Source organism: Pseudophryne corroboree, chromosome 4 (genome assembly GCF_028390025.1).
Source record: "Pseudophryne corroboree isolate aPseCor3 chromosome 4, aPseCor3.hap2, whole genome shotgun sequence".
Taxonomy (NCBI): Eukaryota; Metazoa; Chordata; class Amphibia; order Anura; family Myobatrachidae; genus Pseudophryne; species Pseudophryne corroboree.
In genome coordinates this window covers 372,633,572-372,649,709 of record NC_086447.1, presented here as the reverse complement: position 1 = coordinate 372,649,709, position 16,138 = coordinate 372,633,572, and the positions used below count along the sequence as shown (strand labels likewise).

General features: G+C 45.5%; 1 protein-coding gene across 5 annotated transcripts in view; it reads left to right on the top strand.

Moving 5' to 3' along the window:
• The window catches only part of FAM131A (family with sequence similarity 131 member A), a 145,655-nt gene extending 134,726 nt beyond the window's left edge, over positions 1-10,929 (top strand). For all 5 annotated transcript variants that reach the window (XM_063916607.1, XM_063916606.1, XM_063916605.1 and 2 more), the window contains exons 4-5: positions 8,777-8,902; positions 9,335-10,929. In XM_063916607.1, coding sequence (XP_063772677.1) covers positions 8,777-8,902; positions 9,335-9,738 — 530 coding nt within the window. In that variant the 3' untranslated portion in view covers positions 9,739-10,929. The remainder of the gene's footprint in view (positions 1-8,776; positions 8,903-9,334) is intronic.
• Positions 10,930-16,138: the final 5,209 nt, after the last annotated feature.

Below are 16,138 nucleotides of genomic sequence, written 5' to 3'. Positions count from 1 at the left end.
GTGACCACGGATGCCAGCCTGAAAGGCTGGGGAGCAGTCACACAAGGAAAAAATTTCCAGGGAGTGTGATCAAGTCTGGAGACTTCTCTCCACATAAATATACTGGAGCTAAGAGCAATTTACAATGCTCTAAGCTTAGCAAGACCTCTGCTTCAAGGTCAGCCGGTATTGATCCAGTGGGACAACATCACGGCAGTCGCCCACGTAAACAGACAGGGCGGCACAAGAAGCAGGAGGGCAATGGCAGAAACTGCAAGGATTCTTCGCTGGGCGGAAAATCATGTGATAGCACTGTCAGCAGTGTTCATTCCGGGAGTGGACAACTGGGAAGCAGACTTCCTCAGCACGACCTCCACCCGGGAGAGTGGGGACTTCATCGGGAAGTCTTCCACATGATTGTGAACCGTTGGGAAAGACCAAAGGTGGACATGATGGCGTCCCGCCTGAACAAAAAACTGGACAGGTATTGCGCCAGGTCAAGAGACCCTCAGGCAATAGCTGTGGACGTTCTGGTAACACCGTGGGTGTACCAGTCGGTGTATGTGTTCCCTCCTCTGCTTCTCATACCTAAGGTACTGAGAATTATAAGACGTAGAGGAGTAAGAACTATACTCGTGGCTCCGGATTGGCCAAGAAGGACTTGGTACCCGGATCTTCAAGAGATGCTCACAGAGGACTCATGGCCTCTGCTGCTAAGAAGGGATTTGCTTCAGCAAGTACCATGTCTGTTCCAAGACTTACTGCGGCTGCGTTTGACGGCATGGCGGTTGAACGCCGGATCCTAAGGGAAAAAGGCATTCCGGAAGAGGTCATTCCTACCCTGGTCAAAGCCAGGAAGGAGGTGACCGCACATTATCACCACATGTGGCGAAAATATGTTGCGTGGTGTGAGGCCAGGAAGGCCCCACGAAGAAATTTCAACTCGGTCGATTCCTGCATTTCCTGCAAACAGGAGTGTCTATGGGCCTCAAATTGGGGTCCATTAAGGTTCAAATTTCGGCCCTGTCGATTTTTTTCCAGAAAGAATTGGCTTCAGTTCCTGAAGTCCAGAAGTTTGTCAAGGGAGTACTGCATATACAACCCCCTTTTGTGCCTCCACTGTGGGATCTCAACGTAGTTCTGGGATTCCTCAAATCACATTGGTTTAAACCGCTCAAATCTGTGGATTTGAAATATCTCACATGGAAAGTGACCATGATGTTGGCCCTGGCCTCGGCCAGGCGAGTGTCAGAATTGGCGGCTTTGTCTCACAAAAGCCCGTATCTGATTGTCCATTCGGACAGGGCAGAGCTGCGGACTCGTCCCCAGTTTCTCCCTAAGGTGGTGTCAGCGTTTCACCTGAACCAGCTTATTGTGGTACCTGCGGCTACTAGGGACTTGGAGGACTCCAAGTTGCTAGATGTTGTCAGGGCCCTGAAAATATAGGTTTCCAGGACGGCTGGAGTCAGGAAAACTGACTTGCTGTTATCCTGTATGCACCCAACAAACTGGGTGCTCTTGCTTCTAAGCAGACGATTGCTAGTTGGATGTGTAGTACAATTCAGCTTGCACATTCTGTGGCAGGCCTGCCACAGCCAAAATATGTAAATACCCATTCCACAAGGAAGGTGGGCTCATCTTGGGCGGCTGCCCGAGGGGTCTCGGCTTTACAACTTTGCCGAGCTGCTACTTGGTCAGGGGCACACCCTGGCTGAGGAGGACCTGGAGTTCTCTCATTCGGTGCTGCAGAGTCATCCGCACTCTCCCGCCCGTTTGGGAGCTTTGGTATAATCCCCATGGTCCTGACGGAGTCCCCAGCATCCACTTAGGACGTCAGAGAAAATAAGAATTTACTTACCGATAATTCTATTTCTCGTAGTCCGTAGTGGATGCTGGGCGCCCATCCCAAGTGCGGATTGTCTGCAATACTTGTACATAGTTATTGTTACAAAAATCGGGTTATTATTGTTGTGAGCCATCTTTTCAGAGGCTCCGCTGTTATCATGCTGTTAACTGGGTTCAGATCACAGGTTGTACAGTGTGATTGGTGTGGCTGGTATGAGTCTTACTCGGGATTCAAAATCCTTCCTTATTGTGTACGCTCGTCCGGGCACAGTATCCTAACTGAGGCTTGGAGGAGGGTCATAGGGGGAGGAGCCAGTGCACACCACCTGATCCTAAAGCTTTTACTTTTGTGCCCTGTCTCCTGCGGAGCCGCTATTCCCCATGGTCCTGACGGAGTCCCCAGCATCCACTACGGACTACGAGAAATAGAATTATCGGTAAGTAAATTCTTATTTTCAGGGTGTAATATGCTCTATGTAATAACTTGCACTGCATCTCCGCGTAGGAGGCAGACACTAGTGTTTTATTGAGTCGAGTGAACGCAGTTAGGAGTGAAGCGAGGGAAACATTAGGTAAGTCTGTGCTCCACTTTGCCATTCCCGTTTGTAAAGTGTCTAAATTAAGCCGTTTTCTAAGACAGGAATACAATAAGGAAGTAGAGCACATCCTACCACCCACATTTCTTATCAGGGGGTCTAATTCATTAAGAACATCGGTATTACTCAAATGAGAGATTGTGCTAGAAACATAACTCCTCAGTTGGTTATATGTAAACAACGGTATAGTAAGTTCAGGGTATTTTTCTTGCAACTGTGGAAAGGATAACATTTTGGAACAATCCTCAGTGAGAGTATGAGAAATCAGCCAAAGACCTCCCCTAAGCCACATAGTGTAGTCAGAGGAGTTCTGGGACAAGAAAAGAGGGGTGCGGGAAGGGTTTTAAAGAGGGACATACACAGAGTTATATGCAGAAATACCCAATTGTGAACGAGAGACCCGCCAAGCTGTGCAGGTAGTGGCTAATAGTAAATTATTAGAGATAATGGGGGGGAGGTCACAAGGTTTCTTTTGCAAGAGGGGGGTAATTCAGAGTTGATCGCAGCAGCACATTTGATAGCAGTTGGGCAAAACCATGTGCACTGCAGGTGTGGCAGATATAACATTTGAAGAGAGAGTTAGATTTGGGTGGGTTATTCTGTTTCTGTGTAGGGTAAATACTGGCTGCTTTATTTTAACACTGCAATTTATACCCCTTTTCCACCTACGAGCACGGGTCGCAGCCAGGAGCCTGACACGGGAGCTGCCCCCTGCTGCGACCCGTGCTCGGCCTCTTTCCCATCAGCAGTCACAACCCGGCATATGCCGGGCTGGTGACGCTTCTAGTGACGCGGCGCAGGGAGATCGTGATCTCCCAGCGCCGCCCTTCCATACAGTGTAAACGGGAGCCGTGTCGCATCGATACGGCTCCCGTTTACACTACAACCCTACCCGGATCATTCCCGTGTCCTACCCAGGTAGATAGCCGGGTAGGATTCACGGGTCACTCGATCCAGGTTTACCCTTTTCCACTTGCAAAAAACACTGGTAAATGCGCGCCCCCGTGCATTTACCCATGTTTTTTGAGCTAGTGGAAAAGGGGTATAAGATTCAGTTTGAACACACCCCACCCAAATCTAACTCTCTCTGCACATGTTATTTCTGCCCCCCTGCAGTGCACCTGGTTTTGCCCAACTGCTAACAAATTTTTGTTGCTGCGATCAACTCTGAATTAGGCCCTAGGTAAGGCCACATCAGGACAGAAGGCTTGTTCCAACTCAGTGAGAGCATAATTGTTCGTGGCATTAATCCAGTCTACTGCATATCTATAGTTTGCTGCCAAAGAGTAACTCCTAATACAGGGTAGGTTGATACCACCAGAGGAAGGGGACTGTCACAGTTTAAACATAGAGAATCTGTTTTTTTTTTCCTGCCCAAATAAAACAACTAGTTGCTCTGTTCAACACTTTGAAATCTGAGTCTTTCAACATCAAAGGAAGCATTTGTATAATATATAGCAGGCGGGCAAATGAAATCATTTTAACTAGGTGGCACCTACCAATGTAAGATAATGGTAAGTGACGCCATGACTGGAAGTCTCACAAAGTACGAGCTATCACCACCGGAAAATGAACCTTATAAATCACTTGGATTTGTTGGAATGTTAAGGCCTAGATATTGAAATGAGGAGTCTGCCCAAATAAAAGGGAAGTGGTTAGCCCAATTCTGTGAAGCACCTGCATGTAAAGCTAACGCGGTAGTTTTTGATTTTTTTATCAAAAAACCCGAGACACTTTCAAATTCGTGCAATATTTGTAGAAAGCCCGGGAATGCTTCTTGGGGATTGGCAAAATAAAGCAATAAATCATCCGCATAAGCAAAGACTTTGAGGGTATTATCGCCTAGCGCAGCCCCTTGCCGCTGAGTACACAGGTGAAAATGTCTGACCAGAGTATCTAGGGCTAGGTTAAACAGTAGAGGAGACAACTTTGTCTAGTGCCACGATGTAGCATAAAACTAGCCGTATTTAACCCATTAATAGTAAGAAATGCCTTAGGGGAGTCGTACAATCTGCGAAACAGGGCAATGAATCCTGTGCCAAAATTGCGCATGTGAAATACCCGAAGCAGATGTGCCCATGACACCCCATGTTGAACACCTTATTGGCGTCACAGCTAACAGTTTTGCCCGAAGGGGTAGATAAGGACTCGATCAGGGCAGCCACTACTTGTCGAATATTGTGCATTGATGATTTGCCTTTCACAAAGCCCGTTTGGGAGGGGTGCATCAAAGTCGGCAAAACAACCTGTAATCATTGTGCAACAATAGTCGTCAGCAGTTTAAGGTCCTGATTCAGCAATGAAATTGGTCTATATGATTGGACCAAGGTAGGGTCTTTGCCTGTTTTAGGCAGTACAATTATGCTGGCCTGATTAAAGTCGGGTGGAGGGTCCTTTCCGGAGAGTACAGAATTAAACAAGGATAAAAGATGCGGTAATAAATGCGGGGATAACATCTTATAATATTCCGGTCAGGGCCTGGGGCCTTGCCTTTAGCTAATATGCTTATGGCAGTGCACAGTTCCTGCTCAGAAATAGGGTCTATTAAGGTCTCCCGTTCATCATCAGTCAACTGGGGGGCAGCTGCGTTTCTTATAAAATTCATGCCTAAAGAAGGATTATCAGGAGGGGCGTATAGGGCATATAGATTTGTGTAATATTTTTAAAAAGACACGGAAATGTCAGGGGCAGTTGTCAACGGGCTGGAATCAGAGACAAATTTGCAGATAGTCACCGGAGGTCGGTGGCTACAGACCACAGAGGCCAATAATTTGCCAAATTATTGCCCCATCGGAAATACCTATTCCGTTGATAGTCCAGGGAATATTGGGTTTGTTCTATACAGACAGTGTCATATAGAGCTTTAGTATCAATATAAGGTTTACGATTTTCAGGGGTGGTATTGCTAAGCATAATATAGTAAGAATCAGAAATTGCAAAACTATGGTCCCGCAACCTCTGAGTTAGCTTTTACGTTTGGCAGTGACATATGCAATAACATGACCACGTAACATGACTTTGATGCAGCCCAAAACAAATTAACACCATCAATGTGTTGTATGTTATCGTACACATAGTTTAAAAAGTTTTGTTCTAGGGACAACTTAAAGTCAGGTGAATCTACAAGATAAGACCGGAACCTCCAATTAAAGGAGAGTGGTGTAGGGGAAGACAGTGACAGCGTGAACCAGGTCGGGGCATGGTCCGATGTTGCAATGTTCTCAATCTTTGATTTAGACACTCTGGAAAGAAGAGGGGCAGGAATGAGCCAATAATCAATTCTAGTGGATGTGTGGTGAGGGTGGGAATAAAAAGTGTAATCCCTGTCTACTGGGTGTTGGAACCTCCAGGGGTCAGATATACTCAATAATGATAATAGCAGGGTAAGGGCAGGTGGTGGGGTTGTGCGAGTAGTTGGTCTGGATTTATCGAGGAAGGGGTTTAGGGTAGTATTAAAGTCCTCCCTAGAATAATGTGTCCAGTAGCCAAATCCTGCAGATGAACATATAGGTCGGTAAAAAACGTATTATTTGTTAATAAGTAGGAGTACACCCCTCTGTTAGGTATGGTATGAGGCAGGAATAAAATCAGTGAGCCATACATCTCTCAAGGTGTTGATGGGTCACCCTCCCTCCAGTGCAACTCTTGTAACACAGCTATATCGGGTTTAAGTCACTTTAAATGTTGCAGCACCTTCCTTAGTTTTAGTGGGGCGTTAAGTCCCTCAACATTCCAACTCAAAAACTTTATGTGCTCCTAAGTTGAGGAGGGTGTGGCCTGTAAGTGGGTCATATTAACCTACCCTTAACCTTGGAAATATACACATCCCAGGAAACATAAAAGTAATGGGCCCGCTTGTCCCAGCCAGCAGGGGTACCATTGGGAGACACAATGTGCAGTCTCTTAACAAAACTTGAAACAGCAGTAACAATTTTAAACAGCAATGACAAATAGCAGTTCTTCCCAATTTTCTAGTTTTTTGAACCCAAGCAAAAGGCCAGGAAGGCCAATCATGAACAACAATAACATCCACGAATTGAATAAGGGGAGGGGAAAACAAGCAAAGGAGCAAGAGACACCGAACCATCGGCATCAAGCACAGAAAACAATATGTAGTAGGGAAAGTATCCATAGCCAAGCTGAAAAAAAGAGAACATAACATTATCAATAGCAAAAGCTTCATTGCACTATACAAGTGAAATACTTGCAAATGAATGCCAGAGTCAATCAGCATCATCTGGTGAAGTGGGCGGCAAATCCAAGAGAGAGGAAACAAATGATTTTGCGGGCGTTACAGAGTCAAAGAAATACTACTTGCCATTGTGTTGCACTCTCAACTTAGCGGGATAAAGAAGTGCAAAGCGAATGCCAGCTTCAAACAGAGATTTGCAGACATGGGAGAGAACTCCCTCCGCTTCATTGCCACCTGGTGTGAGAAACTTGGAACACAAGAAGTTTCTCTCCTTAATAGTGAACACCGTGCAATTTCCTGTAGGAATCCAAAATGCGTATTTTATCTGTAGAGTTGAGCAGTTTAAATATGACCGCCCGTGGCCTACGGCGGTCTGACTGATGATCCGGACCTATGCGGTGATCACATTCCACCAACATAGGACCCATCGGAGATAAACAGTCAAGTTCTGTTTAACCGCAGGTTATTACGTCGGTTGTGATTTTCGAGATCTTCTAACTTATCCTGAACCCCCAACAGCATGGTTTCTTGGGAAGATATAGTGGTTTTCACTGCAATTAAATCATCCTCCACCGTGGAGATACGTTACTCCGCCTCGTCAAAACGAACATTATGTTCCTGAAGTTGCGTAACAGCAGACTCTGTAGTCTCCTTTAGGCCTGCAATTTTTTTATCGAGCAGGGGTGACAGTAAGTAGAATATTTCTTGGGCCCTTGCAATCGAGGCAGCACTGAAGGCGGCAGTGTCAGACACACCTAGTAGCACGTCTTCCCCAGCAGGCGAGGCTGGTGGACTCGCAGTTGTCAATGATGTGGCTCTAATCTCCCTCTGTTTGGGACCTGCGCCACCTTTGCCACTTCTTTGTGACTTAGCTATAAATTGTTTTATGTCATATCAAACAGGAATAAATTCACTTTAGAAGCGGAAGTCACGTAGTATGTAAAGGAATGTGATAATGGAAAACAACCGAGTGAAGATGGTGTTATATAATCCTAACCAGCAGGGAGTGCTCAAACAATATGCGGTTGAAATTGCAGCCCAGAACAGGTAGGTATCCGCTGGAGGTCGATGACGGTAGTCTCTGGTCTATAATTAGCGACAGCAGATGCTTCAGGTAAAATCAGAGTGACTGCAAAGGTCACCCAAGGCACACAGGAGGGTCAGACCTGGTGTCACTCACGGGGGCAAACTAGGAAGCCCAAGGTAACGGGGACAAAGAAGGACAGTAGGCAGTCCACAACTAGCGTGTGAGAGTGTCCAGTGAGACAAGGGACTTATTGGTAGAGATATCACCACACTCAGCGAGGTGATCACCAGTTACAGTGGGTGGTTAAGGGGCACTTCACACAGATGACAGCTGCAAAAAGGAGCCGGGGACAGGCAGCCTGTAGTGCTGACTGCTGTGTCTGAGGGGCAGGGAGTTCCACCAGCAGCCACTGTGCTTTTAGCTGTGCCAATAGAGATTGCTGTACACTGTAGCACCCAGCTCTCAGGCACAGGCACTGAGAGCGGGGGGGGGGGGGGGGGGGGGGAGCTCAGAGCGTCAGATGCAGGGGAATGTATGAAACAGGCAGTGAACTGGGTCTGGGAGCTCTGCCAGTATAGTCAGTGTCAATGCCTCCCCATAAACCAAGAGATGCCAGCAGACCAGAGTGTTTCCGGTCACAGGATGCCGGAGCAGGGAGGACAAAGATGGCGGCTGTCAGTGGGTGCAGGAAATGGGAAGCTGTGGGTGAGGACTGCTGTGGACAAGGAACTCCGACAATCTCACCGCCGCCCGCTGGATCAAGTAGGGTAACAGTGTCCATTAATGCTCGCCAGCGGAGCCGGACACTGGAAGCAGGGGAGTCCCAATATGGCAGCCGTAGGCAGTGGTGTTTTACAAACGCCACGATTCCGGGGATTCACAGGTGGTGGGGAGACGGGACCGGTACACACTTGCCCACCTATCTGAAGGCGTCACCCAGTTGGTATAGTGGCACAGCTCCGAGCGCTGATGGATGGAAATCAGCAGCGATTAGAGAAGGGAGCAGAGAGCTCTATAAAACGCGGCCAGCTTTCAGGACCGCCCACCGGAAGTCTAAACAATGTGTCCATTTTTAATTAATTGGCTTGTGCTGTGCTACCCGTGCCTCTTCTGTATCCATTCTTCATGTATTACCAGGGGTAGCTGAGCAGTTTGCTATAGCAGAAGCTAAACTTCGTGCCTGGTCATCAATTGATGGTGAAGATTCCACAGATGATTCATATGATGAGGACTTGCAGCCTATGGACCATTCCCAGTCTGAAGGTAGGTTATATGTGTATCTTTAAAGATACACTAGAGACCACTAGCAAAAACTAGATTATCTGTAATATTCAATTATATTTGTATCTGTTGCATAAGGTAAAATAGAGCCATGAAGTTTTTCTCATATTGAAGTTTTAAAGGGAATCTTGCCTTCACATTACTAAGCACCGGGTAGACTTAGGTAAAAACTATGTTATGAAACACTAAATGGTTCAGCAAGTATCATCCTTTCCAAACAACTACTAAATCCTGAATCTTACTAATTAGCATTCATTATGGCTTCATTAAATTTGCATTAATTTACATGAATTTATAAATATTTATTGTGACTGTAAATTCAGGTATATAGCCTATATATAGACAAAACAACTGTTCCAGGCAGAACCATTGGTTTATGTATGTGACAGAAATCTCCATCCCTTATTTCTGTAGATCTCCTGAACCCAGTACAGAAGGATTTGGTGTCCTCTCGTATATGCTGCTGCGATAGTGACTCCTCTCGCACCCTGTCTCCTGAGACTCTGTGCTCCAGTCTGTGCAGCCTAGATGAGGAACAGCTGCTATTGGGATCTCCAACTCAGTTGGTCGAAGAGTCCTTGCTAATTAAACCTCAGTCCGTTCCAAGTCCCTATGATCGCCTCCAAGATCTGGAATGCGAGGACTCATCATATTCCATGTCCTTCTCTGAATCCTGTTTAAGTCCCAGTGAGGACGAGCTGATTTCTTTCCCTTCCATGAATCGAGGGTCTGGTATGCTCTCTTTGCATAGGAAGGGTTCAGATGTAGTGTCTTCTGGCATTGTATCTTTAGATGAAGATGAGGAAGACCAACCATGACCTACAGTTACACTACCATTGCCACCCGCTCACACCTCCTATTTTAGTTATACAATTTTTTTTATCACTTACTTTCATAAAATCATGGACTAACCAGAGGGCATTAACTCGGTCATCAACTGCATCACTTTTTCATATAGCCAATATGATTTATTCATTATTATTATCCTCACCAACATTTAACTTTTCTCTCTAGCAAATCTTCATCTGTTTATTTTCATCTCCTTAAAGGCTCTCTCCACTCAAAAATATCGTCTATTTTAATAATTGTGCTGGGTACCATAAATTACTATAACTCCTGATTATATAGTCCCGCTGCCTGAATTTGCCATCTTATAATTAAAAAATACACTGTTGCTGCCATTTCACAGGTAGGTTCTCAAGATTGACACTTCTTAGCAACTTTTGTAACCATGGAAACAAACTACACTGATTATTTCCTTGCCTGCAGAGGTTGCTAAGAGTGTGCTCTCTGAAGAAATTATTTGGGAAGTGGTGTGAGCAGAGATTTTCTGCATTTTCAGCCAACAATTTCAGGAAAAATCTAATTTTAAGTAAATGTGAAATATTTTTGAGTGGAGTTTTCTTAATATTTTATTCACTTTTGTTTCTTTTCTTTTTTTTAATCACAATTGCCTGTTTTATCTGTTTCAAGAATTTGGTCTATTTTGCATGATTCTTGCCCTGAGGTACCACGCTGGTTCAGTGGAGGGCCCTTGAGCTGTTGTCTGCATGTCTTGCACCCCACTTGATGCCACTTCCCACTGATACCACCTCCAGCCTAATTTTTGTGTTGGTGGTGGAATTCCGGGATGGGTACAGTGGCAGAACGGCTTGTCCCTGTCAAATCCTGGAACTTTTTGCATCTCTGTGGTTCCCTCTGCGACACAGTTCCAGGCACAAGATATGAGGAACATTGGGTATATGATGGATCTAGTGACATAAGTGCAGCCTCAGGACTGTTAAAGGACTTGTGGAGCTCCGGTGACACTGTGGAGACCCTCCTCCCTGTGATGCTCTGCGAGCGCATGCTGTGTGCAGGGGAGACCCTTCTTTTCTAGAGTTTTGTACTTGTCTGTTTGCTGCTCTTGAAAGGTCTTGTGCGGTAACATCAAAAGTTTGTATCTCATGTTCCTGCGTCTATGAAAATACATGACTGGCTGTGAATATATAAATATATATAAAATGCAAGAGTTGGAGTTTAAAAGTTGACTTTATTATATTGTTTGGTGTTGACATTGATGGGAGAATATATATATTGTGTGTGTGTGTGTGTGTGTGTGTGTGTGTGTGTGTGTGTGTGAGAGAGTGTGTGTGTATTCACCCCGTTGTTTCACATTTCGCTGTGTTAGAACATGGAGGAAGATGGATTTAATAGAATTGTATTCCTACTAATCAGCACAAAGTGCTCCATCATAAAATAGAAGCATTTGCCAAAATTAATTAGAAACAAAAAACTGAAATTGAGTAGTTGCATTAGTATTCACCCCACCAGAGTTAATCGTTAGTGGAACCATCTTTGGTAGCATATATTTTACACCTCTAGACACTAGAATTTTACTAAATTTTTTGTGTCAAAATTGATCCCGCAGGTAGGATGGTACCCATTGGTAGACGTCAATCTTTAAATATTGCTACAGATGCTCAATTGAATTGGATTTTGATTTGTTTTGGATCATTGTCATGTTGAAAGATAAATCTTCTTCCAAGTGCTCTTGTAGACTGCAGTAGTTTTCATCTAGGTTTTCTCTGTTTTGTCCATCCACTTTCCCCTATATTTCTAGGAGCTTTAAGTCCCTGTTGCAAAGGTGCTTCCCCATTACGTGATGCCGCCACCATCATGCTTTTCTGTACGGATGGTGTTTTCATTGTAATATGCACTGTTTTCTCCAAGCATAGTGCTTAGGATTGTTGTCTCATCAGACCATAGAAACTTTCTCTACATGGTCATGTTCTCCACATGTCTTTTGGTAGACTGTAGCCATTCGTTGATGTGTGTGTTTCATCAATCGCTTTCTTCATACCACCCTCCTAATACATCCCAGATGAAGCATGCATGCTATTGTCCATTGCAGAGTTACTACCATCTCTGTCATGGAAGACTGTAACTACTGTAGAGTTGTAGTTGCCCTTTCTTACTGCAGCTCGACTCAGCCAGACACTCAGTTTGGGAGGACTGCCTGCTCTGGGCAGATTCACAGTTTTTTTTATTTTACCCATTTTTTATATGCATGTAAGTATCTTCAGTGCCTTGAGAATATTGTTGTACCTTTTTCTTGATTGGTACTTCTTGATGGTCTTTTTACAGATCTGCTTAGAATGTTCTTTGTCTTCATTTTGTAGTATTTAATTGTAAATGCATTCATTACATGGGGAAGCTCGCAGTGACTGGGGTATTTATGGTGCAATTATGGGACACTCCTTAACTGCATATACAGTAGGTAGTCCCCAACTATTTATGTGTCTTGAGAAAAAAGATCTTCAGAGGAAATCTAGTATGGATAAAGCAATGGGGTGAAAAGTTAGGCAACCACTTATTCTTATTTTTTTGTTCTTAATTAAGTGTGCCACATTAATGAGTGCGTAGAATAATGGAAATTAAATACATCATGATCATTATATCCATCATGATTCTACGTTGTAACATAGCAAAGGGATAAATGCCTTTTATAGTTTCTGTATGTAAAGTATATAAATGTATTATAATGTATACAGACAGAAGCGCTTTAAGAGAGGAGTGAGCCTGTGCGCAGTCTCGGATTGGCCTCCCTCCTCTCCGGCAGTGCGGTAGACTCCAGCATTGTGCCAGAGTATACCGCACATGCCCAGGTCTCTGGAAACATAGCGCCCATGTCACGTTCCCGGGGACATCTCTGTTGCGCATGTGCAAATCACCAGAAAATAGCCTTGGCGGCCATTTTCGAAGTGATATTTGCCTCTGTGTAGCCATCGCCAGGCCGATTGAAAGGTGAGTATAATTAAATGTAACCACAAAAGTATTGTATGCTATTATATTTTGCGCACCTACTCATTCATGTAAATGTTGCAGTTTTTCACCAACTATACAAGGGGTGTGAAATACGTTTCCAGATGTGCAGTACATAGGTAGTGTAGACACAATTTGACTGACTGGTAATGAACTGTAATCTCTGACTAAAGTTCTTGTGAAATACAGAACCATGTATAAGCAGCACTACACACCGAAGAAGTCAGCATGTTCACTTCCTTCACAAACTTGTTATGAAGCTTAACATAGGCCACTGGAGAGCCATGATCTTCTACGATTACAAGAGAGGTCCGTGACAGCAGGAGAGTTTTGACCAAGCGAGCTGCTATTGGGGAGGAAGCCTCATCCTGAACCATTGTGTTTGAGTGGTTTGCAGAATTTTGGCCCAGGCAGTCATTCTCTAGAAGACGAGGAGCACTGCGACTGATCTGTGTCTGCCATCACCAAGGATAATGTTGCCGCCATGTGGGCCATAGTTGAGGTGGACACCAGGGTGGCCGCAGCCCAGCTAGAGAAGGAGATGGGAATCTCATCAGGATCCTTCCACTTGATACTCCACAAAAAGATTGGCCTGAGCAAGGTTTCTGTATGCTGGGAGCCCAATCAGCTGACTCAAGCGCAGAAGAAGGCTCTGGTGACTTGGTGCTGCAACATGCTGACCAGATTTGACGGCAGTCGCTCAAACTCTGTTAGGGAGATCATCAGTGGCAATGAATCCTGGATCTACAGTTTCGACCCCGAGGCAAAACAGTCGGCCCAGTGGACCCTAGTTGGAGGTGCTTCGCCACAGACTTTCCAATGTGAGCACAGCGTGGCCAAGCACATGGTGGCTGTTTATATGGTCACATAGCTACCATAACAGTTGTGCAGCAGCGCAGTGTCACTGTGGACTGGTACACAAAATCATTTCCTGTCACAAGTTCTGGAAGCTATTTCCTGGTGCTATCCAAGAACTCTAGCTGGTGGGGCCCTTCTCCATCATGACAACGTACCTTCTCACAAGTCCAGTTAAGTGGTGGATTTTCTGCCTCATGAACACAACTAGGAGCTTGGTCATCCGCAGTACAGTCCAGATCTTGCCCCCTGCAACTTCTTTGTGTTCTCACAAATCAAGCGCAAGATGCGTGGGATTCATTTTGAGTCACCGGAAGCTGAGGTGCTGACTTTCATCCAGCATAGAAGGCGCTGTTATTTAGCAGTTTAATATTATTCAAGAGTATATTAAAAAAAAACAACCATATAATATGCCTCACCACGGGATAGCCAGGAGATCTAAATTTTACGGTGGACTACTCTGTGGGGAATTTTAACATCATACTAAGCTGCCATTAACTGTTTGGGCTTAAACCAACGGACATATACAACTAACTCCGATCACTGCGCAATATTTGATTAAGCAAACTAAGAGTTTTTCTCTATCGTCCTAGTGGATGCTGGGGTTCCTGAAAGGACCATGGGGAATAGCGGCTCCGCAGGAGACAGGGCACAAAAAGTAAAGCTTTAGGATCAGGTGGTGTGCACTGGCTCCTCCCCCTATGACCCTCCTCCAAGCCTCAGTTAGATTTTTGTGCCCGGCCGAGAAGGGTGCAATCTAGGTGGCTCTCCTAAAGAGCTGCTTAGAAAAGTTTAGCTTAGGTTTTTTATTTTACAGTGAGTCCTGCTGGCAACAGGATCACTGCAACGAGGGACTTAGGGGAGAAGAAGTGAACTCACCTGCGTGCAGGATGGATTGGCTTCTTTGGCTACTGGACATTAGCTCCAGAGGGACGATCACAGGTACAGCCTGGATGGTCACCGGAGCCTCGCCGCCGGCCCCCTTGCAGATGCTGAAACAAGAAGAAGGTCCAGAATCGGCGGCATGAAGACTCCTCAGTCTTCTTAAGGTAGCGCACAGCACTGCAGCTGTGCGCCATTTCCTCTCAGCACACTTCACACGGCAGTCACTGAGGGTGCAGGGCGCTGGGAGGGGGGCGCCCTGGGAGGCAATGAAAACCTATTTTTGGCTAAAAATACCTCACATATAGCCTCCGGGGGCTATATGGAGATATTTAACCCCTGCCAGAATCCGTTAAGAGCGGGAGACGAGGCCGCCGAAAAAGGGGCGGGGCCTATCTCCTCAGCACACAGCGCCATTTTCCCTCACAGAAAGGCTGGAGGGAAGGCTCCCAGGCTCTCCCCTGCACTGCACTACAGAAACAGGGTTAAAACAGAGAGGGGGGGCACTAATTTGGCGTTAGAAATATATAAAAAAGATGCTATAAGGGAAAACACTTATATAAGGTTGTCCCTATATAATTATAGCGTTTTTGGTGTGTGCTGGCAAACTCTCCCTCTGTCTCTCCAAAGGGCTAGTAGGTCCTGTCCTCTATCAGAGCATTCCCTGTGTGTGTGCTGTGTGTCGGTACGTGTGTGTCGACATGTATGAGGACGATGTTGGTGAGGAGGCGGAGCAATTGCCTGTAATGGTGATGTCACTCTCTAGGGAGTCGACACCGGAATGGATGGCTTATTTAGGGAATTACGTGATAATGTCAACACGCGGCAAGGTCGGTTGACGACATGAGACGGCCGACAAACAATTAGTACCGGTCCAGACGTCTCAAAAACACCGTCAGGGGTTTTAAAACGCCCGTTTACTTTAGTCGGTCGACACAGACACAGACAGGGACACTGAATCCAGTGTCGACGGTGAATAAACAAACGTATTCCTTATTCGGGCCACACGTTAAGGGCAATGAAGGAGGTGTTACATATTTCTGATACTACAAGTACCACAAAAGAGGGTATTATGTGGGATGTGAAAAAACTACCGTAGTTTTTCCTGAATCAGATAAATTAAATGAAGTGTGTGATGATGCGTGGGTTCCCCCCGATAGAAAATATGGGCGGTATACCCTTTCCCGCCAGAAGTTAGGGCGCGTTGGGAAACACCCCTTAGGGTGGATAAGGCGCTCACACGCTTATCAGAACAAGTGGCGGTACCGTCTATAGATAGGGCCGTCCTCAAGGAGCCAGCTGACAGGAGGCTGGAAAATATCATAAAAAGTATATACACACATACTGGTGTTATACTGCGACCAGCGATCGCCTCAGCCTGGATGTGCAGAGCTGGGGTGGCTTGGTCGGATTCCCTGACTAAAAATATTGATACCCTTGACAGGGACAGTATTTTATTGACTATAGAGCATTTAAAGGATGCATTTCTATATATGCGAGATGCACAGAGGGATATTTGCACTCTGGCATCAAGAGTAAGTGCGATGTCCATATCTGCCAGAAGATGTTTATGGACACGACAGTGGTCAGGTGATGCAGATTCCAAACGGCACAAAGGTGTATGGCCGTATAAAGGAAGAGGAGTTATTTGGGGTCGGTCCATCGGACCTGGTGGCC